We start from the raw sequence: 25,895 nt of genomic DNA on the forward strand, positions 1-25,895 counted from the left end.
AGAGAGGGACGGAGAGAGGAGGGAGAGGAGGAGGGGAAAGGAGCGGGGTCCCGGGACTGGCACAAGGGTAGCACTGAAGCGCCCTGTAACATGTATGGAATTAGAACACAGAAAGATAAAAAATGAAAGGGAGGTGTAGTAAAATAGAGATTGGTTAGAGAAGTGTTGGTGAGAAGGGAGAGGAGGTATAGAGGGGTAGATAAGGGGTAGAGGGGGAGTAGAGGAGAGGGGAGCGGAGGGATAGAGGAGATAGCAAGGGGGAGAGGAGGGATAGAGGAGTAGTAAAGGGATAGAGGAAGAGGAGAGATAGAATAAATAGAGAAGCAGGAGAGGAAGGGGGCAGGAGGGATAGAGGTGTAGTGAAGGGGGGATATAGCAGAGGAGAGGTAGAGGAGTGGTGAAGGGAGAGAGGAGGAGTACAGAGGAAAGGATGGACAGAAGAATAGTCAAAGAGGGAGAGGAGAAGTAGAGAAGAGACAGGGTAGAGGACAGGAGAGATAAAGGAGTAGTTAAGGGGTAGAGGGGAGAGGAGGATGAGAAGAGGTGTGGAGGAGTAGAGGTGGGGATGAGGGGGGAGAGGAGGGAAAAACAAAGTGCAGAGCAGTAAAGGAGGGGTAGGAAATGGTAAAGGAGGGTCCCGGGACTGGCACAATGCTAGGACTGAATCATGCCCACCCTGTAACATGCATGGAAAAAACAACAAGGCGTAAACAGGACATAGGCAGTTAAAGAAATATTTGTTTTGTTTTTTTTTCTTTTGTTTTAAATCACTTTCCAGATGTTTTAAACTTGCACATACTGTAACATGCAAAACATAAATAAACATTGCTGCAAGTGGATTTTCATGTTGAATTTGGCCACGTAGGTAGAGTTAGCCACGGTTTTGACAAAAAAATGTGCATATTAATAACATTTTGTACTGCTTTTATGTCCCTGGGTAAGACATTTCACTCACCTGGCCTGATGAACAAATGTGTGATTGATAATTGGTGGTGGTTTGAGAGGCCGTAGGCGCGGAATGGCAGCCACATCTTCATCAGTCGGCCCCGGGGCATCTTGAAGTGTCCAAAAAGCACTGTTCAAAACAACTTTAAGTACAGAGTAAGTGATCAAACGCAATTTTGTCATAGTAACCAAAAGCTAGAAAGTTACATATCATTGCCTTTTTAGGAGTGTTTTGAGACTACTCATATTCAACAAAGAAAGACATCATTCTTCAGTTAAAAGCGCTCTCTGCTACTTATTACTGTTTTGACCTGAAGTTTCAGTGTAACATTAAACTTGTCTCCATGAGGACAAGCAGATGACAGCACCAGATCAAGTTACAGGTCAGATCTGTGTAGAGGTAAGCAGGCTTACAATAAATGTGCATGTTTGTTTTTTTTCCCAAGTTGCTTTTTAGCGATTTCCCTTTGCAGTGACATCATGCTGAGGGTGTTCTGTATGCATGTCTATGGCAGATTATTTGAGAAGCACTTGTTTAACAGCACAAATCAGCTCACTTGTTGTAGTTAAGTTAGTTTTTTATGGTCAGATTGTGTTGAAATAAAGCTAAGATAAGAAGTCTAACAAAGCCTTAGACAGAGCAGTGCCCTCAGTTAGCATCACACATCCAGGGAATTTTGATGACATCAGCTACAAAGTATTAATTGAATAAATACAAGATGGCAATAAGTAATGGCACACTGTGGAACATTCCAGGCAAAGAACATAGAGACAAGTAGGTGACAGGTCATTCACAGAAAAGTCACATAGTGTATCTTTAACGTGATAACAGATTTCAACTGAAGCATTACTTAATGAGAGTAGGCATCAAGGATCAGAATAGTACGCTGTCGAGTGTCTGTGCTGAATGGGGAGCACTTTGGGGCAGGGTGAGGGGGTCGTCAAGGCAGCTGGAACATTGTGTGACTTTCGCACAGTGGAACATGGGTGGTCGCGCCGGTTACATGCAGCACAGCACAGGCAGCTGCACGCGGACAGAGAAAGAGCAGGTCTACAGCTCAAGGATGACATCTGCTGGACCTTATGGAAAATACAGAACAGCTTGGACGGATACGCAACAATGTGGCCTAAACAATTTATATAGATAAGATAACTGGAATTATGCCTAGCAAAAAACTGTTTACAGTAAAAATATATTTGGGCTTTAGTTAACTTGCTATTATGGCGTTATGTGTATTTATTTATTAATTTTAGGTTGTAGGTTGTGAAATGTGCTATGATTTTGTGTAAAAATGTGTTTCAACAGTTGAAGTTGCACTACATAGTGGTGGAAAAACAGGTTCATCACCTTCTTCTCTCCATGGAGATTGCTTTAACTTAAATGTTCCCAGTGTGGCATTAAACCTCTCTATCTAGGCAGGCTGAGTTACACATCAGATATGTGGTGAGGTGAACCGACTCACAGAAATAATGCATATTTTAGGTGTTAAGTTACAAACACCTACAATTTATAAATACAAGATAGATATATTTAGTGCCGTACTGTTAAACATTTCAGGCAAAGCAATAACATTTCCATTGAGACAAGAAGGTGTGTTACATAGTGCACTGTTAAATAAGTAGAAAGTGTTGCACAGGGTTATGCATTAATCTACCAAATAGAGAGTCTACTGTTCAAACCTTGACCAAACATCACCCGTATTATCTTCTTCAGCCTCGATGTGTAAGGCAAGTGGAAGGGGTACAAATCACAATCGCAAAATACATTACTATGCTAAATATTAACCTAAAAAGCATACACATTAAAAGACAAAAATACGATACAAGATCTATAAATATAAATACAACATAATTTCACATTAATCTATTATTCTTACTTAAACAATTGAATCCCACAGCTTGTAAATAAAGACAATTGAATTAGACTTTTTTTGCAGTAAAAATGCTCCATGACATTTTAATACTGAAAACACTGAACAGACATTTACCTCCAAACACAGAATACTCAGGACACACACTGCCTATTTACAATCCACTGAAGTATGTATGTACACGCTCCCAATAACAAAATACTTTCTCCTGCATGGGCTTTTTCAATGGCAACAGAGGAGCACATACTTATTTACATGGACAACACGCACTGACATACAAGATATATACGTACTGTTGCTGCTCATTGGTGGACAGCATTGAACGGCAATACCATGATTATTTTTTTTAATTATTATTATTAAAGTGCATATGACAGGTTAGATGACTTTAATTTTCACAAAAACATACTAAAACATTATATTTAAGACTTTAGAAAAAATCTTGCCAACTCTTTTCTAGTTTAAACATTTCTGTGAAGTTTATAATTTTACTTCCTGGTTTGACCATAACTGTTACCTAAGCAACCATGATAACAAGGACCAAGACTTATCTAAATTGCACAGTAGTTATGATTAGACTAATAAAAATAAATGACAACAACTTTATTTTGTTAAATGAAGGTTTAAACTGCCAAAAAAAAAAAAAAAAAGCCTTCCTTGTGTGTAAATTATCCAGGGATTTCAGTATTGTATGTTGATGATATAGGTTTTACAACTCAGCACTACGTCCTGTATTATTTTTTTTTTTCACAAGCTGCCTCTTAAATGGTGTAAAGCTATGATAAATATTTACCACATGTGCTATCCCACCAAACCCATTTGAAAAACATGAAAACCTGTCATATGCACTTTACTGTCCCAACAAGCACCTTCAATTTGTACCCGTTTAATACAAAGATCCACGTGGGTATTTTTTAGAATTGTGTGCTAAATGAAACCAGATAGGACTATACACACTGCACGAGTTAAAGTAAAAGTCACAGTAAAAAGTCTTAGAACATTTCCAACGCCATTTTGCTTAAAGTCCTTAGAAACATGAAGTTAAGCGCCCATTTTTTTTCTTTTTGCTAATGAACTGTGCAAAAATTGCTTTTCTTTTATCCAAACGAGGACATACAGATCCCACTGCAGCCGGTAGCAACCCAAAAACTAATTTAAAATATCATAAAGTGTGATCTAAATGTGACTGAGAAGCTTATTCCATAATATTCTGTATCTGTTAGCTTATAAATGAGGGACTGAAATGACTGACATAAAAGTCTTAAACAGCACCGTAAAAATACTTGTAAACACAGTGTTGTAGTATGAATATGGCTGGACTAATGTTAAAATATAGATTATTACTGAAGGATAAATGAAGGCCTTATAATGCAATAGTACAGAAGTCAAAGAGTAATCCGGATTCACAAAAATGTAATAATTTAAATCGTCTATAACAATCTACCGGTACTTGTTTAGTCAATTATTCGTGATTTGTGATTATGGACAATGAAGACATTGAGTGAGTTCACAGGAGTATTAGGAATAAATTATGCCTTTCTACACTCTTCTACACTTTCATGATTTTGAATAAATACTGTTTGAATATATAAAATTAATAGATTTGTTCAATTAGTTGGACGTTAGTCAAGATTTTAAGTAAAAGTGAAATTAGTTTCATTTGTTTTATTTACAGATTGAAATATATCATAAAACTATATTGGAAATCCTCTCATGAAAGATGGTTTTGTTATAGACAACCAGCTCAAACACAAAAATGTGTGTAACTATGAACAATTACTTGTTGTAACTATGATTACAATTAGACTAACAAATATGTAGTTTAGAGTTGTGCCAGATTATTGAAAATATGGATGTGATAAACAAACAACTGAAGCAGCTTGTGATTAGGCTCCAATGTGACCTTGAACATCGACAGAAAACAAAAATATTAGAGGAACCACTGCAGTACCTTTATGGTTCAGTAGGTGGAGCCATTCACTAGTCTAGGCTTTGTAGGGGAGAAAATGAGTACAGGTGAAATAAGTGTTCAGGTGGTCCTGTTGGGTTTGCTCAAATTAACCTTGTCAATAGAATAGAGCAATGCAAGTTTTAGCATTTTTGCAGCTATGCCCTGTTTATATAAAAAAATGTATAATAATAATAATAATCATAATAATAATTTATCATCTCAATTTCATTTGCAGTACGACTTTTATCCATTTTGCATTGGGGTTCAATTCTAGTTTGTTTGTCTGTGTTAAAATAACTAAAACGGAATGTTTCATATTATTTGCAATATTATCAGTTAAAGTATAAAAAACTGTATTGGGGTGAATCCTGGATGTGTATTAAGAAAACTGTACCATTGCAATATAGAGACTAAGATCCTGAAAACAGGACAGCAAAAGAAAACATCAGGTTGTAAAGATTTCTTGGATCCCTTAATGGTGAACTTTAGATGGCACTTTAACCTGCTCAGGCATTCCTTCTGCAAAAATACTTTTAGGGGTCTGAAAAGAGCATGAGAACTTCACATATGTTTAGACAACACCTTGGCGGAGGTTAACCCTGTTGTCAACGGCGACGCAACATCCACAATCCATAGCGCTTTGGACAATATTTTTACACTTCGAGTTTGTATTCTCTCCAAAATGATTGTCTTCAAACTGAAATCCCATTGTTTCACACGGATTGTCTTCAGTATCCATGTGGTAGGAACAGGTCCCCGGAATCACATGTAGCTTGAACAATTCTTCAGTATTTGCCATGTTTTTGTTAAAGTTGTGTGTTGTTTAGACAATAGAGTCCCAGTCGAAATCGTCCTGGATGTCATCAGTGGTGAGCATGCGTCTCACCTGGAAGTGTCCGGGGCCCAGAGAGTGAGGCTGTGGCTGGGTCAGCTGACTGTGGTGGCCTGGGGAGGGAGAGGAACAACAGGATGGGTTTATCCAGTGGTATACCAAACTGTGGTACAGAAGCACACCACATTATTATGCTCAAGCTTATATTTTCTTAATTTAGAGTCAATTATATTTACTGTATACTTTAGTACACTCTCCTTTTTCAAGTTTAAGCCAGTTTTGTCCTGTTTCAAAATCATTTTAATCTTACACTAATGACTAATGGTAGATTTAAAAAAAAACACTTTCTCTGTATTATATTGAAAACATACATGTTCTATATTGATCTATATTTAGTGGGAGAGACAATTCAGGACCTGAAGTACTGGGCTGGGTGCTGAGTAGTTTTATTGTATGTTGGGACAAACCAGAGACTTAGGACAGATCCAGACACAGTGAGAACATGTGAACTCTGCATAGGCCTAGCACATTTTATTTGAATTTTTTGTGAAAAAAGATTTTCCCAATGTGTGCACTGTATATGTATTTAAGTTATAAGTCATGTTTGCAGTATTGTTCTGATGCTGCTGTTGTATATATTTTCTACCTTTAAGTATTTTATTTGATTTTTAAGCATCTTTTTTTTTTTTTTACTTCGTGCATGCCCTTATTTGTATTTATTCAGTGTGTTTTTATGTTTTATGTTGCACTTTATCACCAAAATAAGTTCCTAGTTTGTGAACTGTGTTCACAAACAATGGCAATAAAAGGATTCTGATCCTGATTCTGATTCTGATAATAAACTCATATATTGTGCATCTTATCACATACTGATACAGGTTAATCATGTCGAGTTACTTATGTACATACACTTAATTTTTTTCTATATTACAGTGTTTATTTTTGGTGCAACAGCTTGTCCGGCAGACAGACAGGCCGGGATGTGGCGTTCACCTGTCAGACTGGGGGCGGTGCTGTTGATGGGGGGCAGGTGGGAGTATCCAGGGGGCCCCATCAGAGACATGTTCTGTCTGGAGTCCATGTACAAACTCCCTGTGGAAATACACAACAGACAAGAGGTCAGTGACTCAGTGCTGCCGCTCACACATTGCACAGTGTCTCATATCAGGAGCACACAGAGATAGAGAAACTGTTTTAGACTCGAGAGCGTCATCAATATCAATGTATACGTATACAAATGTATACATTATATATATATATAATGTATACATTATATATATATATATATATATATATATATATATATATATAATGTATATATAATGTATACATTATATATATATATATAATGTATACATTATATATATATATATATATATATATATATATATATACATACACATATACACATATATACATATATACACACACACACATATATATATCCATCAGAAATATGCCCGAAAAATCATAGATTAAAGGATGACATGTCCAAAACAACTGCAATATTTTTTGTTATTTATCTACCAACTCATGTGCTCATTTACAAAATGGAATTTTTATGGCATTGCAATAATCTAGACATAAATTTTTTGTTTGAGTTGATAGTTAATCAGCTGATCAGCAAAAATGAGAGTCAATCAAATATGGCATGACATAGTAAGATCATGGACCAATTCACTAATTGAAATTTCATTATATCAAAATGTCAGATTAAGGGAAATGCCATCATTACTTTAAAATTAGATATTTTTCCATGTTAACCCAAAGTAAGAATTCTAATTAGAGGTGGGATGAGATGACACATAATTTCCACAAGAAGAGACAAGACATGAGATTGTGTCCACTAGAACAAGACAAAACTAGATTTTGACATCATTAATAATATAAAAAAAAAATACATTTTAAAAGGTCACATTTATATAGTGCTTTTATACCTTCTAGGGACTCAAAGCACTTTACATCAAGGAACCACTCACCCATTCACACACACTCACACCAGTGAGAACACACACTACCAGCTCATGTGGCATGAGCTCTTGTACCATCCCTAGTTCTATTATTTAGCATCAAACAGTGGTGTCAGGGTTAACAGCTAAATAATGTTCTTAAGTGCTCGAACACACCTGTGCTGATGTGTTGGTTGTGTTGTCCATGCTGGTTGTGCTGGCTGCTCTTCTGGTGCATGCCTCCCCCGCTGTGCTGCTGCTGTGCCTGAGACGCTCCACTCTGAGATGGGTGAGACGGGTGAGATGGGTGAGGAGTGTGAGGAGGGTGGGAGCCGCTCTGCGGAGGGATCACTCCGGTCGCTGCGAAGAACTGGTTTATGGACGAACATAAGTCGGCCATCTGTGCTGCATCTAAAGTCCAGTTATTCAGCTCGGCCTGACGCATGCTCTCCTTTAGACCTGGGGTAGTGGGGGAGACAGGCAGGTTACGGGCATAAAGGATCAATATTGCATAGTTCTAGTATAGGTTGGTATTAGATTGAGAATAAAATGCTGTTTATAATCCAAGGAAAATAATCCAAGCCTAGTTAAAGTGAATATGACAGATTTTCATGCTTTTTAAAAAAATGTATTATTACTTGGTTAGTTTGCTGGGATAGTACCTGAACTAAAATTTATCATAGTTTTACATCAGTTAAGTGTCAGTTTGTGGGAAAAAGTTGAGAAGAAAAGTAAAAAATACATAGGAAGTAGCACCAGCTTCTAACACAGAATATCTGTACCTGTGTCATCAACAGCAAAAACACCATCCAAAATGCAGAGACAATTTACGCACAAGGAAGGCATTTTTCTGACAAATTGAACATTGATTTAAAAAATAAATTAGTCTAATAATAACTGTGATGTGATTTAGACATTTTTGGCCCTTGTTAACATTACGGTTGCTAGGTAACAGTTATACATATGTCATATTTGCTGCCTGTGTCCAACCAGGACAGAAGTAAAACTATAAACTTCACCAAACTCAAAACTAGAATAAACTAAGTAAGATTTTTCTTTAAAAAATATGATGTTAACTATGCTTTAATGAAATGAGTAATCTAACCTGTCACCTTTTCATTTTGCTTCAGTTTAAAGGTCCTATAGTACGCGACTCTTTTAGCCATGTTAAAACGTAACCTCTCCAAAAAACATACCTGGAGTTTCATTCATATATCCCCAAAGCGCAAAACACTAAACGCTTTAGTAAACGTGTATGGGGTTCAAAACACGCTGGAGCACTTCCTGTATTACCACATGACATCCAGAGGTGGAACAGAGTGTTTTCTGTTTGAAAGAAGAACTCTAAATAGACAAGATTTGTACATGTGTGAATGAACCAAAACACCAAGTATGCTTTTGATGATGAAACATTACAACATAGATTAGAAAATAGTAGTAAGTAGTAAAAAAATAATAATAAGGAACAGGGCCTTTAAAGAGTAAATGACAAATTAACATTTTTTACTAGCTACTTACTTACTTCCAAGCTAAACTAATTGTATTGGAATATAATATGCTTTATACTAGACTGACATTTTATGTAGACTTTAAGCAGACATCTGAACTGACCTTCAAAAACACCTGCAGCTTGCAGTTACATTAGGAGCCACAAAGCACTGAATATTTCCACATTTCTGACAACTCCCTGAATGCAACACCCTTTCACTCCTCTCCATTCACACAAAAGAAGACCAGTTTATTTTTCTGGAGGGATATTTCCACAGACACTTTTCTTTGAGCTACGTTTGGCCTGCTGCTTGGAGACGTGCCAGGCGGAGTGAGGGATGGCGTCTCGTGTTTGGGAGGTCAAGCGCTGCGGGAAGGAAACGAGGAGAGAGGAGACTAGGAGACGAGGAGAGAGGAAGGACCAAACGGAGCATTTGAAAGCAGCCCCTGTCGTGTGGCTTTGTGCAGCGGCCGTGATAACAGGCTGTTAGTGAGCCAGGCCTAATTGGATTATTCACATCATACGTTTGGGAGAGAGGGAGGCAGACAGGGGAGATGTGTGTGATGCTGCATAATGACTTTTATTAGGCCAGAACCATTACTATACTGAGGGCTGTAATATGGAGCCTCAAGGGCCAGAGAGGAAGCAAGGAGAGGCACTGTGCTGGCCACATCAGCCACAACCAAACAAGTATTAATGCTATTTTTGTAAGGTTAAGGTGTGCTGTAGAAGTCCTAATTGAATATTGTTAGCGTTGTCACTACTAAAATTTCTCAACTCGATTTCGATACTAAGGCATAGACTTGATAATCTATACCGATACCACATGAATTAAATACACTCTTTATTTAGACAATAGAATGCCATTTTCAACATTAAACCATAGTACTTTCTTTTATATTACTATCTGTGTAATTCCTCAGTAGTAGAGACAGGTTCCATGTGGTTTTATACTTGCTCTGATACAGCTCAAGATTGTTCTAAAGCTTTTCAGGAAATGTTCGTGTCTGTCCTGTGAATGTCACTTTTTTAGTATTGATACATGCTCAAATTTCACCCATAGTTCTTTGCAACAGAACTTTCAGTCAGGTTTTGCCTATAGTACATGTTTTAGGTCTAAGCAGAAAAGCCAATTTAAAACAGGGAAAACATGACAATACAAAAAGCTGCTTCACGGGTTCCAGAAATTGAACCAAAGGCTTGCCTGTCCTGATTTGCTAAAATGTTCAAACAATATTAGATGCTTTGAAAATTATTTTAAGAAAAAAAAACTGAGACACTATGTTCTTTTAGTCAGAAGAGTATTTTGGTGTGAAATGTCAACATATGTCATGGCGTCTGTGAAAACAAATTTCCCTTTGGGACAGTAAAAGTCATATCTATCTATTTTATAGCTGTTTTATTGAAAGTACTATACTGCTGTACTGTTTCTCATGTTGCATTGTGCTTTTTCAATCTTGTATGTATATTATTGGAATTTTGTCATTGTTTATTATGTAATGTAATGGACCCCAGCAAGACTAATGTGATAACAACTAATAAGGATCTATATAAATAAAATAAAAAAACAGATGGATAAATAACTAAATTCATGTGTACGAAACTCAGAAACAGTTGTGCAAAGTTAGCAGATTTTGTTTTAACCCAAGGTGCCTAATGCTAATAGTGCTAATATTTCTCACACATTTGCTTGGTGTTACCTTGAAAAGGCGACAGGTCCACATCAGCCCAGTTGTAGCTGGTGGCGATGCGGCAGCTCTCTTTAAGCCAGTCCAGGTTTGGATACCAGTCTGAGGAGAGCCCTGGATCAGCACAGGAAAGGAACAGGTCACATGAGTGCTTTAGCTACTATCATTTAAAGTCTAGCTAGCTTTGTAATATTTATTTCTATTTCAGTGTGCTGTTTATATCTGAAAAAATCATGGAAAAAATATTATTCTGTATTCACTTTCATACACACATATCTAATACCAATATTATCAGGCCAGGTTTTTTATTCAAACATTTTTTTCTGTTATGCATGGCCTAGAGAAGGTTGTGTCGTTAGCTTTAATGCTCATTCAATTTCCCTTTAAACATCTATAGTTAGATTCCAACACTGATTAATCTTGACATTACTAATTCTAGCTACAGCACTTTGTTGTAAAAATTATCATCTTCATCGTCTTCTGGCTGGTAAAATTTGATTTAACTCATATAATCTGCTTTAACGCCATATAATTTAAAAATAAATTACACAATATGACACTTAACTATCTTAATTTATTCTGCAGTCTGTATAAGCAAGATGAAGCGTATCTTATTTCACTTATTTCACGGTCCGTCATAATTTGCACAGATGACTAATTTATTTTCACATATTAAACATATCCTATAAAAACTGGAAAGAAGATTTGTGTGACTAATAAAATATCCAAGCGTCCTGTCAAGCCATCCTTCATCCCTATCCTAAAATATTTAATTCGAATATGCCCAAAACTGCTGTCAAATAAATTGTGATTACTTTAGCAACCTGCCACTAGGGGGAGGAACTTGACTTTACTGTAAAATCCCAGTCTCAAATCAAAAGGAAATGCATGCTTGCCTTCACCTTTCCTTCATGCACAAACAAACAATGGAACCTAAAGCCACAGAGGGATTTAGTATATCCATGTATTGGTTGTGGGGAATGCTAAACTAAATAAAACGCGCTTGCTTAGTCCCTGGGAATATGAGGTGGGAAAGGTTTGGTGGAGCTATGGAGGATCCGAGGTGTATTAGACCAGTGCTGCCTCATAAGACGGGATGCCCAGGGAGGAAGAGAGGGGAGAGGATAGAGGAGATCTTATCTGTTCAACGCTATGAAGGAAATATGATGCTGACTGTCAATACCACAATAAACAAAATGTGGAATGTGAACTGAAATTTGTATCTTTAGTAAAGGTTCATTCTGTCTTCAGTTATAAACTTAAAATTAGAGCTTTTTGTCAGACAGGAGCATTTGTTTATCTGCTTTGCGTGTTTTGGTACTTCCTGTAGCCTTCCTCAGAAGCATCACGTCATGGTGCAGTGACTTGTCTTGCAGTCTGCTTTACTTGGTTTTTGTCAGATAGCAGAAGCTTACGCGTGTGTGATAAGGTGTAAGCTCCCTCGTCACGATTTATGCTCCTTGGACCTTGCTTGTGGATCTTGATGGCCTCTGATCCAGTAGTGGTATTTGTTGATTTCAGCACAGATGGACATGGTATTGTTTCCAGTCCATGATGCGGTTTTGTCTCTTGAAATGGTCAGATATGGTTGATTTCAGACTTTCATTACTCTTGTTTGTCTGCTGCCCGTTTGTTTTATACACTCTTTTTCAAAGCTTTTTTCCGTGTTCTATGGTCTTCCTGTTTCCCCTACATATGTATTGTTGCATGATAGACATGGCATCTCACATATTAAGTCGCATTTGTGTTATGGATGTATTCTTTGGTTTTGCTAATAACTTTATGAGTTTTGTGTGTGGTTTGGTCGGTCTTTTGATGTTGTATTTCCTCATGGCTGTTTGCATGCTTTCTGTAACCCCCCTGATGTATGGTGGTGTGACTGTTGCAGGTTTTTTGTTTTTTGCAGGTCCTTTTTGTGTTTTTCTCTGTATTTTATGGTTGTCTTTTACCTTTTTCTATTGCCCATTGTGGATACTGTCAGTTGATCAGTGCATTGTGTATATGTGTCTCCTCTTGTGTTAAGTGTCTGTGATGATCGTGGCCCGGTTGTACAGTGTTCTGACAATAGACAATTTGTGTTCTGTTGTGTGTTCAGGTGTCTATAGTAGGTAGTGGTCAGTTTGTGTGGGTTGGTGGTATATTTTTATTTTTATGCTTCCATCGTCATTTTGGTGCGTTTTAATGTCCAAAAATGCTATTTGTTTTGTTCCTCCTTGTGTGTGAATTTGATGCTTTGTGTGGTTCATGGTGTTCAGGTGGTCTCTGAGCTGTTGTGTGTAACAGGTTCCTCCATCCTGCAGTCTATAGGTGCTGTGGTGATGGCTTGTTGTTCCAGGTCTTCCAAGAAAAATACACTCATGATTACTGACAGTGGGTCTCCCATGGCAAATCCTTCTTTCTGTCTATATATGGTTACTTGGTATTGAAAGTAAGTGAATGTGGCTACAAATCCAAGTAGGGTCATTATACTGTATCAGGTGTGAGTTTGGTTCTTTTCTGGAGTGAGTCTATTATGAACGATGTTGAATTGTGGCTTCACCCAGGGCTTTTGTGAACACGTAGTTACTGTCTGTGTAATCCCGTCGTCCAGGTATGATTCATAGTAAAAGAAAAATATCTGAAAATTCAATTTGGCTTCTTCAGTTCTGGTACTTAACTAAAAAAGCCACTTGGGTAAGCAGCTAAATGTTGACAGAATTGAATTTTTCTTTTACAGCAGGTAGATATTGCCATGATGTAAAATTTTGTTCTTGTAACTGTCCCTATCCATAACATCTGTGGTGCAGCCCTTATCTGCTGGTAGTATGATGATGTCTTGTTCTTAAGATTGAGTGTTTATGGTTCTTTTCTCCCCCTTTGTGATATTGCTGGGTGGTAAATGTGTGTTTTTTTAATATGCCTGCTACTTCATTGTGTAATTCTGCCTTCTTTCGCTGATTGTGTATGGACTGACATTCTGAAGTTCTACAGGTAGAATGAAATCTTCATACGATATTTTATGTGGTGTTATAGCATAGTTGAGTCCTTTTCACTAAAACAGTTGTGTGAGATTGCTTTGTGACAGGTTATCTGGATTCGCTGCATGATTAGCTGTCTTCTTGCAGGTTTTGGAGATTAGCTACTCAGGTTTTTAGATGTGCCTCCACTCTCGTCTCTCATATTGTAGTTCAAAATTATCATGTCTTTGCCTATTGCGGTTTGTGGGTGATGAGTCCATTTGAATAAATGCCTTTTTGCATCTAGGTCTCCATTAATTTGAGTAATATTGTCCGTTATGCACCGTATCCTCTCTTTTACCAGGGCCATCTGTGCATTTTTCAAAATGTCCTCAGCATTCTTGATCTTTATTGGGTTCTTGATGTATAAACTCCTCAGGATGAGTCCTTCATTTCTGGAATCAGAGATGGTTTCAGCTTGCCAACTTCACATGTTGCTGTTCTGTTCTCTGGGCAAGCCTTGTCCATAACTTTCTTTCAATCTTTGGCAAAGGTTTATTCTGTCTTCAGTTTTAAACTTAGAATTAGCAATTCTTCCCCGCAAACAAGATCCAAGGAGCATAAGTCGTGATGAGGGAGCGTACACCTTATCACACACAGGAGATGCGGTCCTGGAGAAGGCGTCAGCTTCAACTACTGTCTGGCAAAACCAAGTAAAGCAGCCTACAAGACATGTCACTACAACACAAGACACTTCTAACAAAGGCTACAGGAAGTAGCCAAAACATGCAAACCAGGTAAACACACCCTCCTATCTGACAAAAAGAATAGCAAATTCTAAGTTGCTGAAAGTTATTATAAAGAATATCCTCCTCTTGACTCAAAACAGTTGTCTGTTGTCTCTTGTTATGTTATGAATTGTCGTAAGATGTGAAGGTGTTTTTCTGTTATGTGTAATTTTATTTTTGGGCTTAAAATTCAAAATCATGATTATAGTCATTCATTTGGAGTTTTGGAAAATTGAGTGCTATGTAAAAGTCATGAAAAAATGAAAATGTTTGTTCAGGGGTGAATGCTATTTCCAGTGCACCACAGAGTCCTATCTGTACTTCGTCAACACTTATTTTTCTTCTTAAAAGTGCACTATGTAACTTTTCTGACAGCGCAGCCAGCACCTGCTTGTGTCCAAGGAGATGTTATTTTTTTAAAATATGGCATCAAACGTACCAATCTTTGATTTATTCAAAAACAAGTGATTTAATTACCAAAAAATACCTTGTACAAAAACTTGCATCCGGGTGGCTCTACTTATTTGTCCGGAGATGGAGATGGAATTCAAATACCATACTTTAATACTTTCTAGGCAAAGGAATCAGATGGCGGACAACCGGAAAAGCTACATTGTGCAGTTAAATTTTTAATTTTTTTTTTTTTTGTACACCTCAATAGTCAATAACACTTCTGACAAAACAGAATAAATGGAGACCCAATATATCTCATAATTTCATACAATTGTATTCAGCAATCATCTCCCTCAATGCGCTTCTGGATTAAACAAAAAAATCTGGTAGCTCATACTTCACCTTCACATATGACATGAATATATAATGCTATGCCTCTTACCTGTGCTGGAGCAGGGCTGTGTGCTGTGACTCTGATGGGACAGCGGCTGTGGGTGCTGTGGGTGTTGTGGATGAGGCTGGAGGTGCTGCTGATGGTGATGGGAGGGTGGGACAGTGGTTATCTGGAGAGGGGAGGGCTGGTATGAGCAGGATGTCCTGGATTGAGGGCCTGAGTCTGAGGGGAGACCCATCAAACCTGAAGGACATAACAGCATGGTAAAAATAGAAAGAACTACGTAGACCATGATGTATCTGAAATATGACAAAAGTGTATTGTATTTGGCATTAGCACAGTTATTGCAATTGTTTTCTCAAGCTGTGGTACATGTACTAGTGGTGGTACATGGGCTGCCTTTAGTGGTACATGGAGCCCTGCGCAGTTTTATTTAGAGACCGATCTATTAGTATTTTTGGCTTTTTTGGATTAGTCCTTATTTATATCTACCTTATATATTGTTTAGTCCCATCATAGACCATGTTTAACCATAATTTAGGTCTGATATAATCCGGGTTTAGAACTGGTCTTACTCAGAAAACCAGATATTATCTTAGGTGGAACTTGGTGTGAAAAGTTTAAGAAGTACTGGTACAGCAATACAACATTTTTACAATCGCCTTAGTCTCTCATCAGTATTGCAATAAATTATAAATGAATGAAGAAAATAAAAATGTTTTTATTGCCTGTGAATCAGAAAGTAGCGCTGTTAGCATGCTGGTTGTTTGTAGCTTTACCATGACAGCAAAACTCTGCTCTGGCCCCTGAAAGTTGTAAAACTATATATACTCTTTGCAGTGAAGAATTAGAATGCTAGGAATGCATTAGGAAAGTGAGAAATAAGTTTGGACCTCTGCCAACTGTTTAAAATACCATCACTTTTTAAAGGCTTTGAAGAAGATTTGACTGAACGGTATAGCATGAATGGGGTGAAGAGTGGTGAAGACATTCGTCAACTCCACATAGCGGTATGTGTGTGCTGTAGCTTTTCAACCATTTGACTACTACAGAGCACTACCATAGCATTTTTAATTGGGTATTGTTACATTTATACCCACCCATTCAAACCAGATTCTCTATCAACAATTTGCATGTTGCATTTTCCTCCTCCTCCCCCACACCACAAATTGAAGAGGGCCTTGTGTCAGTAGCTGCAGTTCAACTGACCGCATCCACCTTTGTGTGTTTGTGTGGCGGGGATGTACGAACAAGCAGGAACTACCACCAAGCCCAAGGAGGAGGGGGGAGTCCTGGTGGGAGGGCGCCTGCTGACCTGAAAGCAATTAGCGTGATGCTTCACAAAGTTTCAACCCAATCTAATTAGCTCCTATCAAAACCTCAGACCCCAATGCAAGTTTTTTTTTCTCCCTTCATCTTCTTAATTGACTGAGCGAGCCGTAAAGAGCAGATATGCGGAACAGCCGATAGTTTATTGTTTATTCAAAGACAATGGAGAATGAGTTGGGGTATTGTGAAGGTGAGTGCAGGTTTTAGCGCTATGACAACAGAATCAGGCTGCGTTTAATTCAGAGCTTAAGTTTGACAGTTAATTATGTGCGTGCAGGCTGATAGTGTGGGGGCATATGTTGCTGTCACATACATGTCAGTGGAGACAGGTGAACAGCCAAAGTGGGAATGCTTTGCTGTGCCTACATTCAGTTTGTAAGGGTTAACTAAACTATTATTACATTGAAAAGTAGAACCCTGCCTCTTAGGATATTTGTTGCATCCTTGATCCCTTCTCATTTGTGGTAAAGAAAAAACTGTGAAATAAGGTACGTGTTGAGACTTTTCCCTGAGGTGATCAAGTGGGCTGTTTCTCTTTAAGGCTTTAAAGCTACCATCTGTAATTAGACTGGCCTTGCATTCTCACATTACATCACTAGATGCTTGTGATGGACAATAATCGAATTTTCAACCGATACTGAGAACTGATAATTTGACCAAGTATGTGATCGATAACTGATAAAGTGAAGCCTATAATACATTTTAAATTAAACAGATTTTTGAAATGTAAAACTTTTTAGTTATTTGTTTGTTTTAGTTTATGAGTGTAAATGTGACTAAAGCAGGCCATACAATACATATAAAGCCTTAAAAATATTGTAGTCTGCTCATAGGCTCAATATATATTAATGCCTATGTCCTGATAATGTTTCATACAGGTCTACATTAATTCGTTTTGTAAATGCTGTTTTATTTGGTGATTTTTCTAATTATTAACAATATACTTCAGATAAGCCATATTCTATCTGTGGATTTCATGCTTTATGCAACACAGGAAAAGGGGCGGGCCCGCAGCACTGTGGCAGCTCCTTTAACAGGAGACGGATTCTGAGTGACACAAGCTCAAAGCAACTACTGTGTATTGTGAATACAGACGATGAACAAAAGGTTAGCAGAGAGAGGCAGACACAGACAGTCCTGTATAAAGTCCATCTACATTGGGCTGTTAGCGAAATGTGCCTGCGTGACACATGTTTTCTTGTTTATATATGGAGCACATGGTCACAGCAGCAGCTCAAACGGGCGTCCTTTTGTTTGTTTTGGGAACTAAAATCAACTAGAGCCTCACAAAGTCCAAGCTGAAATATCTTTCCTTCAAACATAAAAGAAACCCGTAAAACTTATGATTATTATTACTACTATTATTATTACAAGTAAGTTGCTAATGTGTTACTATTGTGTCATTATCATTGTGACATCTGGACTATTACAGAGACATGGTATTGTGGAATTATTAAATCTAAATGTCAATAAATAATGAGAAAAAAAATCTAATTTTTCTTTAAAGCATTTTCTCATCTAGCATCCCTCACTCACCATATTTCAACCTTCTTTGGTCAAAAAGGCATTAGAAAAAAAAAAAAATCTGTTTGATTGTTTGACTGGGCGACATCTAAAATACCCATTAGTTTAGCATCCCTCATAATCACGTTATTGTGTTATTATCATGTTATCAAGATATTAATGAATTTACAGCATAATTATTTTGTTGCAAATCACAAAAAGAAATACCTAGTTAGTTAGATTGAATTCAGCCATGTTTTTGTTATTTAAGTTGTTGTAAAGTATCAACATGAACACCCCCACACCCCAGCCCTGCCAAAATATAAAACACTCGGGTCCCACTCATTTACATAAGTCATCATGCTACAAATCACATCAGAACTGTCACACTGCTACATCTAATAACCAAGAAGTGTGTGAGGATAGTTGAGGGCTCACCTTGTTGAGAGAAGGATTGCTCAAACACACACTTGTAGAGGCTGCGGAAAGAGGCGCTGAGGTCCTCAAAATCAGAGAAGCAGAGCGCCTTGTCCCTGGCCGCGTCTGGGACAGGCAGACCAGGGATACCGTACTGGGACTGGGGCACAGGGGGAGGGGGCTGAGGGGGGTCCGAGTGGCTGCTCACCTGTGGGACAGAGAGAGACAGAGAGAAGGAGGTTTAGTGCTTTTCAAGATAATAAATGTGTTGGTTCACTCCCAAGATCAGGAGTATCAAGTATTAAAAATACTATAGTGTTGAAGTATCATTTCACAAACAACATAAGGTTGTGACAAAAAGAGGAGCTAAATCTGAAGACTAAACAAGGATTTTTATAATACAGCTATGGCTGTAATAGCAGTTTACCACCATCAAGTATGGAGTGAATAATGCACGTTATTATAAAACAGCTTTGAGTGTCTGGAAAAGTGCTGAATAAGACTAATGCGTTATTATCATGAGTAGTTTTGGTGTAACAAAACTACTCACAGAAGTACAATTTCTTCAAAAAGTAACTTGTAACTTGTCAATATAACTCATTATGAGCCATCATTGCAGAAAGACAAGCTGCCAAAAACATGGTCCTTTGGAAGTTCTTTTAACTCATTATATTTTCTAACAATTTTCAGATAATAATTTTGTTACCCATTGTTAGTGGGTAAACGACAACTGAGCTCCCAGTACCCAAGCACTATTTTGTGTCAGCTGATTTCATTCATATTAGCTATAAAGCATCTTGCCATCAAGAATCGGTGACTATCTAAAAATAGCCATCTGAAATGGAAACTTAGAAAGGCGAATAAAGTACTTTGGATTTGTCATATAGCGAGAGCCGTCTCCCTGCAGCCTCAATCATCTCGTCTCTGTCACATTCCTCTCCCAGAAAACACAGCAATTTACTGTGATCACAACGTCCAAACATCAGACACTTTTACTGACAGGATATCCACGCACAGACTAGATCTCACTGACCATAAAGTACCAGCAATATTATGAGTATTGGCAACCTCATTTCCGTCAGTCTGCCCCAGAGCAGCTGTGCAGTACCTTACTACCACCAAGCGACTTTGAGCATCATTATTAGGATTGAGCACCAGAGATCATATTAGTATCGTAAGGCCGTGCAAAGAGAAGTGAAGTGCCCATCAGTGACCAGGGACCCTCACGGTGATGTAGGAATGCACATGTGCTTTCCAAAAATATATAGGTTAGTATATAAAAAAAAACCCATTGTTTTCTTATTAGAATATTATTCTTTCCTTCATTTTTTTTTACACATTTTTCTTCCAACCCCCCCATTTTTCATCTAGTGAATAATGCCAAAAACTCTCAAAAATTTGGTTCGCGATTCAACATGTTAACGATTCTAAATTACTCAAAAATCGCTAATAACATTGTTTCCATCATGGTAAAATGCCCTCCTTAAAATTCACCTGACATTGCGGAGTTTAGAACCATTTCTCTTCGTCAGTGAACTGGGAATAAGCCTGTGTGCTATTGAATTATGATCTAATAAAACAACTAAATATAATTTCAGGTACTTTCTTTCTTATTCTTACCTGATCTAAGAACAATTCAATTTTATATGGATATATCCAGTTTACATAAAAGATCGTTACAACAAGGAACTTGAAATGTGGTAAATAAATAAAATGAAAAATAGCTCCAGAATTGTAGAGTCAAGAATATATATATTTTTTATCAAACCAGAACCCAAATTATTGAAATCCAATAAAAAGGCCAGGGACTTAAAGATTCACACCCTTAATCCCAGCGCAGTGGGCTCCTTTTCTGGGTTCTTCACAGCCATGTAAAGTTCATAAACCGATTTGTTTTACTGATGGAGTTTAACTTCCTTTGCAGTATGGTGTCACTCGCCAGCTTGACGCATTGTGACAGCTGTCTACTCTTGGAAACGAGAATGACAGAACTAGAGAACCGCATCTCCTTAGTGACTCAAACCCAGAGCCAGTCTTGTGAGCAGCTCCTTAACTCGGTGGTGACAGTTGGAAAATCCAAGTCCATGTCCATCGGCACGATGAATGAATTTGATGCGACCATAGCTGTTCCCGGTGTAAATTTTGCTGGTGTGGGATGCAGTCAGCCAACTTCTACCTGTGCTCGACATGATACATGTGGTTATTATGGTGTAGCTAAACAAATGGGTCCGGCTTCTACTCCCTTGCTCAACTGACCCCTAGTTACAAATAGGGATGGGATGATATACGATAATATCACTAATCACAATCAAATAGGTCCGAAATTAATTATTTGTGACATTTTTCAATAATCGTGATCATTGCACATGATTATAATCGCCTTTACAGCACCAGACTGCCTCATGACTCTGGTTTCAATAGAATGTTTAGATGTTAATTCTGGTGTTTGCCCACAAAGGGGGCTTTTGTCATAGCAATGAAACTCTAGGGCTCATGGCTAGTGAGCAGCAGTGGATCTGCATCCAGATGATGCCACACATTTATCCACCTCCACTCAAGAAGGTGAAGTCTGACATGTGGCATTATTATGGCTTTAGAAAAAAAGACCAACAGGGCATTGAGCCATCAATCTGCAGAGCCTGCCAAAAAAAAGTTGCAGCTCCGAGGGAAAACAGGAGCAAATTACATGGACTTTTTTTTTTTTTTTTTTCAAATGTTTTTATTAGGAACATCAATAAAGAAAACAAATTACATTGGAATAACATCTAGTTGTCCCTGTTTTTTGTTTTTGTTAATGAACATCCCCCTCCCACCCCATCTCAGCCCAACATATAAAACGCATACCACCAATTAAGTATTCACAAATACTACAGACATCACAAGAGCCAGGTACCGGCACACATTCATATCGACAACACCTGCAAATTTGTGAAATATGAGATAAAGCATTGCCACACCTGGAAAAATCTGTCTGTGTGTCCTCTTAATGTGTATTTAATTTTTTTCAAGTTTCAGAAAATGCATCATATCTCTGAGCCATAGAGAGAAAGAAGGGCCTTTAGGCGATGTCCAATGTAGTAAAAATAAGCGTCTCGCAATTAGAGACGTAAACGCTATAATGCCCCTCTGTGTGGAAGTCAATGCAAGCGATGAGTCGGTGATCCCAAATATGGCAACAAGAGGACAAAGTTGCAGGTTTACACCAAGAATAGCAGACATAGTGGTGAAGTAACTAGACCAATAACAGTGAAGATTAGGACAGAGAAAAACATATGGCTAAGGTGACAAGGGGAACCATTACACTTAACACATTTGTCTTCAATTTCTGGGTACATTTCAGAGAGTCTTGATTTAGAAAAGTGCACCCTATGTACAACTTTGAATTGGATAAGACACAGACGAGCACAGGTAGTAGTAGATTGTATTCTATCAATGGCATCCTCCCAGAGATCCTCACTCAGCAATATTCCCAACTCCTTTTCCCATGCATCTTTAATTTTAATGGTTGAATTGTCACTTAATGACAAAGTGAAGTTATACATCTTAGATATCAGCCCTTTCTGATGGGGATTATATGACAGCAATTTTTCCCAGGATTCTGTAGGAGGTACGGAGCGGAAATGAGGAAAACACTTACTAACAAAATTATGGACCTGAAAGGAATGAAACAAATGAGTACGAGGTAGGTTAAACTTGGAGGAGAGAGTAGCAAAACTATCAAACACTCCAGCTGTATATAAGTCCTTGATTTGCTTAATACCACTGTTGTACCAAATTTTTAAAAATGAGTCAGAGATAGATGGAGGGAATAACTGGTTGTTGGTTAACGGGCCTTGGGAAGAGGCAGATATAAATCTAAATCGCCGTCTAAACTGGTACCACATTTTAAGCATGTTAAGAACCACCAGATTATCAGTGTATGATGACGGTTTTGTGGGTATTGAAGAAAAAATTTGAGCTGAAATAGATGATCCTCTACAAGACAGAAGTTCCAACTTGCACCAAGGGGAGTCTGGTGATTTCAACCAATAGTAAAGTTTGTGGATATGAGCTGCCCAGTAATATGACTGAAAATTGGGCAATGCAAGACCTCCGCTCAATTTACATCTTTGCAACAATGATTTTCGGACTCTAGGTGGTTTCCCATCCTAAAAATAAAAACACCAATAATCTTGTCTAATAATTCAAAAAAATGTTTTGGCAGAAAAAGAGGAATCGACTGGAATAAGAAAAGAAATCTAGGCAAAATATTCATTTTAACAATGTTAATCCTACCAATCAGGGTAAGGGGGAGACTGCGCCATCTTTCAAAGTCAGAATTAATTTTTGAAATAAGAGGTGTAAAATTGGCAGATGCCAAAGTATGAAACGAGCGGGTCACATTTACCCCTAAATACCTGAGCCCTGTGGGGCTCAGTTTAAAAGGTAACTCGGACTGTTGGAGATTACAAGCAGGGAGGTTTATCGGGAAGCATACACTTTTCTCCAAGTTCAATTTATACCCAGAAAAGAGCTGAAATTATTCAGAATGTTCAAAACTGTAGGGATAGAAATAGCAGGATTAGATAAATATAAGAGCAAATCGTCTGCATATAACGACAGTTTGTAATCAATCCCATTACGAGCAATCCCCCTAAATTGAGAGGAAGAGCGTAAAGTGATGGACAATGTCTCAATTGCAATAGCGAAGAGTAAAGGCGACAGGGGGCAGCCTTGACGCGTTCCACGACTAAGACTAAAATAGTCTGAGAAAATATCATTTGTATGAATGCTAGCTTTAGGAGAGGAATAAAGGAGGCGAATCCAAGAAACAAATCTATTACCAAATCTGAATTTTGACAAAACTGCAAACAGGTACTCCCACTCCACCCTATCAAAAGCTTTCTCCGCATCAAGAGAAATAACCAATTCTGGAGTCAATTCTGGAATCAGATGAATGTTTAGAATAAATTATATTCAGAAGGGTGCGAATATTAAAAAATAATTGACGCCCCTTTATAAAACCATTTTGCTCATTGGAAATAATCGAGGGAAGTACATTCTCCAACCGGGAAGCAATTACCTTTGGCAATACTTTTACATCTGCATTTAACAATGATAAGGGTCTATAAGAACCACATAATGTAGGATCCTTGTCCTTCTTATGGAGGAGAGTAATAGTAGCATGTGTAAGTGTTGGTGGACATGGACATTTAAGAGACAACCATCCTCCATTGTTTGACAAACTTGAGCCGACAATATCCATCATAAGTAACATACCATGTAAATTAAACTACTGAATGTAGTTTGTGTTAGTTTGGATTTGTATGAATAATGGTACGTGTCTGTATCGACTTTGCTTTCTCTAGGTTAGCACTAGCTAAAGAGCATTTTGCACAGCTGATGGCTGCAATTCAGCATATCCTTTATCATATCCTTTTTCTGGGGGCTTTCTCAGGTTGGTTCATGTGTTTTTTATAGTCAAGAGTTATATAATTGACACTTATTATTCATTCATTGTTAATTTCCCTTGCAGCAAAAAAACTATGATTGAAGGTGATGAAGGTGATTGCTCAGACACCAGCAAATTGTATGGTAATTGATGGTTTAGAGACTTTTTAAAAATTGCAAACCTTGGTTTAATAATTATCGTGACAATATCACTAATCGCGATTATTTTGGTTGTAAATTTTAATATCATCAGATCCCTAGTTACAAATAATAAACAAAAGAAAAAATGCTCACATCATCATACAAGTCCTCATCAGAGGCAACCACTGGAGCTGTCAAATAGGCTTAACATTTGTGACCTGAACGCGTTTCCACGTCTATCAAGTCACGAGGAGTTACCATTCCCTCTTAGATCCTCGCAGGACATCACAGCAGCACTTACTGCATTACAATAACAAAATTGGAGTAATTTCCATGTCCATAAAGATACTACAAAATGTGGAAAAGCGGGTAAGAAGTCCCTGCCGCAACATGTGATTAATCATTAGTCAGCTTGGCCTCAGTTGGTAAAGAAATGACATCCTTCACTGAATAAGACCTCTCCCGGCTCCTCATTGGTTAATCTATGGTATGCCATGCAGCCATCTGAATGCCACCCTGGAGCTTGCAGATATACTGTCCAATCGTACGGACACTGTGATTCCATCTCGCAGTTTCGGTGACATGAAATTTACTTGGATCCGCTAACTTCACGTCTGGTTGAAGGGTTATTGCAGTGCTCTTGGAATTCCTTTTGTCGATCATTCTTGTGGATTCTGACAGAGGAATATCTATTTGCCCATGATGCTATTCATTTATCTAGGACTGGGAAAAAACTGAGTGACGATATCAAACTAATGATGGAGTCTGAACCTAATATTGAGTGACTCCTTGCGCATAACATAAACAGTGTCTCACATGACCCAATGGCTTAAATTCCACATTACAACTAATGAATGTGCAGATTTCAATAATATCTGATATCAATATTACTAATAAACCTAGGCCCAGGCATCAAATCAGTCAATCTCAAAAAAGGCCTAGTATCCCTAAAGATCTAGGTCTATTTGATATACAAATCTTTAAGACAAGAAAGGGACTGGGAATTATACATACGAATGTACGTAGTATCGCATCTAAATTAAATTACATTAAAGTCTGGGCAAATCAAACAGATCCCGATGTATTTATATTTCCTGAATCCTGGCTATCGAATAAAATAAGCAATACGGAAATTAATACTGAAAATTAAGTTTTTCTTTGTGATAGGCAAGTTAAAGGAGGTGGAGGAGGTGATGTATTGCCTGTTTATCACCTTTAAGATCACTTAAAGGTGATAAACCAAGTCTAAATGTTTGAATATCTGTCTCAGTCTGTTAGTTATGTAAATGACCATGATTAAAAAAATGGCTATTGATGATATTTATTGTACACCTTCAGCACCCAAAAATGTTCTTAATGATCTATTTATGATGCTTTCTAAACTGGAAAATGACTTTGAAAGACCTATGCAAGGGCCTGAATCTCACAGAACTAATTTCTATTTTGACTAAACCTGACCCTAGAAATTTGAATAAAGGTGCAGTCATTGATATAATCTTAACAAACAAACCCCATAATTATAAGGTAAATGGTGTTTCCCCACTGGATTTTAGCAACCTCTGTCCAATTGGATGTATTTGAAGGTTAACATCAGCATTCCCTGACCATCCACCTAATTTTTTTTTTAATTAATGCATCTAATGAAGACTGACATGAACCTAAAAGAAACATTTGAATGAAAATCTGTAACAATCCTTGGTGCAACTGACAGATTGCAAGTTTAATTAGAGAAAGAAATGATGCCTGGAAAAATGCACACAATTAGGTCAGATTCGGATTGGGCTCTTATTGGGATCTTTATCAACAGTTAGAAAGTCAAAAACATCTTACTTCATGTCT

General features: G+C 37.7%; 1 protein-coding gene across 2 annotated transcripts in view; it reads right to left on the bottom strand.

Annotated features, from left to right (window-relative positions):
• Nucleotides 1-2,878: 2,878 nt before the first annotated feature.
• Nucleotides 2,879-25,895, bottom strand: part of LOC117373554 (forkhead box protein J3-like) — a 73,213-nt gene continuing 50,196 nt past the window's right edge. Inside the window, exons 9-14 of one of the 2 annotated variants that reach the window (XM_055222897.1) lie at nt 18,507-18,693; nt 15,285-15,479; nt 10,738-10,839; nt 7,726-8,007; nt 6,593-6,691; nt 2,879-5,712 (exon numbers count right to left, since the gene is read on the bottom strand). In XM_055222897.1, the coding sequence (XP_055078872.1) occupies nt 5,591-5,712; nt 6,593-6,691; nt 7,726-8,007; nt 10,738-10,839; nt 15,285-15,479; nt 18,507-18,693 (987 nt within the window). In that variant the 3' untranslated portion in view covers nt 2,879-5,590. The remainder of the gene's footprint in view (nt 5,713-6,592; nt 6,692-7,725; nt 8,008-10,737; nt 10,840-15,284; nt 15,480-18,506; nt 18,694-25,895) is intronic. The other variant, XM_033969609.2, reaches the window with a different exon arrangement.

This window comes from Periophthalmus magnuspinnatus, chromosome 7, assembly GCF_009829125.3.
Source record: "Periophthalmus magnuspinnatus isolate fPerMag1 chromosome 7, fPerMag1.2.pri, whole genome shotgun sequence".
Classification (NCBI taxonomy): domain Eukaryota; kingdom Metazoa; phylum Chordata; class Actinopteri; order Gobiiformes; family Gobiidae; genus Periophthalmus; species Periophthalmus magnuspinnatus.